At 36.8% G+C, this 3,340-nt stretch overlaps 1 protein-coding gene across 1 annotated transcript; it reads right to left on the bottom strand.

Annotated features, from left to right (window-relative positions):
* Window positions 1-1,247: 1,247 nt before the first annotated feature.
* On the bottom strand, window positions 1,248-2,891 carry LOC120084190. The gene is made up of 5 exons (XM_039040082.1): window positions 2,682-2,891; window positions 2,080-2,145; window positions 1,833-1,987; window positions 1,368-1,674; window positions 1,248-1,304 (listed from the first exon to the last, which is right to left on the bottom strand). Exons 1-5 carry the CDS (start codon window positions 2,889-2,891, stop codon window positions 1,248-1,250), a joined length of 795 nt encoding a protein of 264 aa, XP_038896010.1.
* Window positions 2,892-3,340: the final 449 nt, after the last annotated feature.

Here is a 3,340-nt window from a genome sequence, read left to right on the forward strand (position 1 = left end):
TTCAAATCATATCATACATAAATAAGTTCAATGCCCTTCTACTTAAACCTAAGCAAAGCCCAAAAGAGATTTATTGAGCCCATCATCTTTTTCCCCCTACTTTGGCTCGAATAGGTCAAGATTTAAACTTTCTAGTCTAAAAGTGGCAATAACATGCACTGAGAGAAAAAGAACCTCAATTCCTTCACCTTTTTTTTTTTTATCTCACTCTTTTTTTCTCTCCTTTTTTATTTCAGCAAATGAAAGGAAACCTAATTCAAAAAGACTGCTTTCACTTTGGTTTTCCCACCTAGGTAACGAGAATGACATCTAACTATAGGATAGATTCCTTCAAAGGTGCCTAAGCTACTTATTTCTCGAGAGAACTTTTAGCTTAGAGGGAAACTACAAGTGTCATAGCCACCCTAAGTTAATCGTGCTCCTTAGAAAGCGAAGTAAACATCGTTTTTTTTAATTCTTTTACACATTTTTTTCCAGATATATAAGAGGGAAAATTGGTTGGTTAAATCCTTGACACGTATTACTAAATTGATGCCCATAAGGGTTTAATTTTATCGCTAGGGCCTTTTAGAGTGATAACGACATATAGGTCTTATAAAGCTACTCTAAGCATGTAGAAGACTTAAGATAGGCAGGTGAAGAACTTAAGTGCGCATAAAAGATAGAAAGATTTTTCTTAAAAGGCTAAAAAGTCATGCTTGGTTTCTTCCTATATCATTTCAAACATGTAAAACCTTAACGAGTGTATCATCAACAGTCATTGATATGGGACAAGTAACAAAGCAAACTTAAGCAATATACAAGTAATTTCACACAATAGCCAATTCAAATATAAGAATCAAAACCAACAACAAGATAATGTTTAGACATGCTAAACCAACCCACTCCCAACTTGTGAACCATACATTATCCCCAATGTATAAAAAGTGAAAAGCACAAGAACAAATAAAATGAGGGAACAGAAACTTCCCTAAACTTGGGAGCAAGCAAGGGTGAAGCATGCCAAACATCCAAAAATGTATGAGCCCAACTGCATAAAAATCAATCTCTCACCCAATCAAATCCTAAAAAGAAAACAAAACTGAAAATCAAAGAAAAACAGTAAATTTAAAGTCTGGCTACCTCTAGGAAGCACAAATGTTTAACGTCGGTTGCTTGACGTTTGGCGAACTTGGCTCAAGTGTATAAGGGAATCATTAGACCCACTTCTAAAGAATATGGGTTAACCTCCCCTTCATTGAAGACTTTTAAATGGTTCCCGTTAACCTTAAACTCTTTCCCCGTCTACAAACTTTTAATTTCAACTGCAACATGAGAAAAAACATCAGTAACTTCATATGGATCTAACAAACTATAATGCAACTTACCAGACATTTCAATAGAGAATTGTAAAGGAGAACCTTCTGACCAACTTGAATATCCATTTTAATCAATGCACGGTCATGAAGGAGTTTTGTTTTCTCTTTATAAATCCTGACACTCTCATATGCCTCTAATCTCAATTCCTTTAATTCCTGAAACTGTAACAATTTAGACTCACCTGCCTTGCCCAACTCCATGTTGCATTTCTTTGCCGCCCAATAGGCCTTATGCTCGATCTCAACAAGGAGGTGGCATGCCTTTCCATAAACAAGCCTAAAGGGAGTAGTCCCAATAGGTGTCTTGTAAGCCTTCCTATACCCTCACAAAGGTCATCTAATCTAAAGCTTCAATCCTTGCGCCCTAGTCCAACTGTCTTTTTCCAAAATGCTCTTAACTTCACGATTCAAATTTCAACTTGGCCATTTTTTTAAAGATGATAAGGTGTTGCAACACAATGGTGAACATCATACTTCCTCATGAGTGACTCAATTGTCCTGTTACAAAAATGCGTGCCTTGATGGCTAATAATGTCCTTGGGGACTCCATACCTACTGAAAATATTAGATTTAATAAATCCTGAAACAACAGAAGCAATGTTAGTTCTAGTGGGGATTGCCTCAACCCACTTCGAAACATAGTCAACAGCTAGAAGGAAATATAAATAACCAGCAGAATAAGGGAAAGGGCCCATAAAACCATACCCCACACATCAAATACCTCAAATATAAGAATCGAATTAAGGGGCATCTCATGCTTTTTAGACAAGGATCCAGACCTTTGACACTTTTAACATGATTTACAAAAACAATAAGCATCAGCAAACAAAGTGGTCCAAAACTATCCACTATCAAACACCTTACAAGCTATTCTCTTGGGACTAAAGTGACCTCCACATGCATAATCATGAGAAAAGGACAAAATAGACTCAAACTCATGTTCAAGGACACGTCTCCTAATAACTTGATATGCACAAATTTCCACAAACGTGGTTGCTCCCAAACATAGTATTTAGAATCATTTTTTATTTTCACCTTCCTAGAACTACTCATGTGATGAGGGAACTTACATATGACTAGCTAGTTAACCATGTCGGCATACCATGGTTCCACAATAGTCATCATAAAAACGATGCTCTTCCGGGAAGTCCTAAAATATCGGCTAACTGTCTTCCTCTTAAATTATTCTGCTAAGTGGTTAGCAATGGAGTTTTCACTCCCTTTTCTATCTTCAATTGTAAGTTCAAATTCTTGGAGAAGAAGAAACCATCACACAAGTCGAGGCTTTGACTCCTTATTTCCCATCATATACTTAAGTACTACATGATCAGTGAAAACAGTTATTTTGTATCCAAGCACATAAGAATGAAACTTATCTAATGCAAAGACAATGGCAAGAGGCTCCTTCTCCATTGTGATATAATTTCTCAAAGCTAAATTAAAGGTTCTGGAAGCATAACAAATGACATGTCTCCTCTTATCGATTTGCTGACCAAGAATAGCTCCTATTGCCAAGTTACTAGCATCGCACATGATCTCAAAGGGCAAATCCCACCTAGGAGGCTACAAAATAGGAGTAGCACTAGTAAGCTTGTCCTTGAGATAATCAAAAGTATGACTGCAAGCATCATTGAACACGAATGGAGCATCTTTCCACACAAAAAATGACAAAGGCAAGGCAATCTTGGAAAAAGCCTTGAGGAAACATCGATAGAAACCAACGCTACCAAGGAAAGATTGGACTTCCTTGAGGTTAGTAGGATAAAGAAGATTAGCGATCAGATTAACTTTCGCGTTATCAACTTCAATACCCCGAGCCAAAACCATGTGGCCCAAACTATGCCTTGCTTAGCCATGAAGTAGCACTTCTCATAATTCAAAACAAAATTAGTTTCAATAAACCATTTTGTGACGAAAGCTAGATTATGCAAATAATCATCGAAAGAGTTACCATATACTGTGAAGTCATCCATAAACACCTC

The sequence above is a fragment of the Benincasa hispida genome, chromosome 8 (genome assembly GCF_009727055.1).
Source record: "Benincasa hispida cultivar B227 chromosome 8, ASM972705v1, whole genome shotgun sequence".
Taxonomy (NCBI): domain Eukaryota; kingdom Viridiplantae; phylum Streptophyta; class Magnoliopsida; order Cucurbitales; family Cucurbitaceae; genus Benincasa; species Benincasa hispida.

Bases quoted from the DNA above. Each gene is read 5' to 3' on its own strand.
- LOC120084190 (XM_039040082.1), bottom strand. From the start codon at position 2,891: ATGTGCGATGCTAGTAACTTGGCAATAGGAGCTATTCTTGGTCAGCAA. The intron at 1,988-2,079 runs GTATTTGATGTG...TATGTTTCGAAG, and splicing joins ATTCGATTCTTATATTTGAG to TGGGTTGAGGCAATCCCCAC. The intron at 1,305-1,367 runs GTAAGTTGCATT...CTCATGTTGCAG, and splicing joins ATTCTCTATTGAAATGTCTG to TTGAAATTAAAAGTTTGTAG.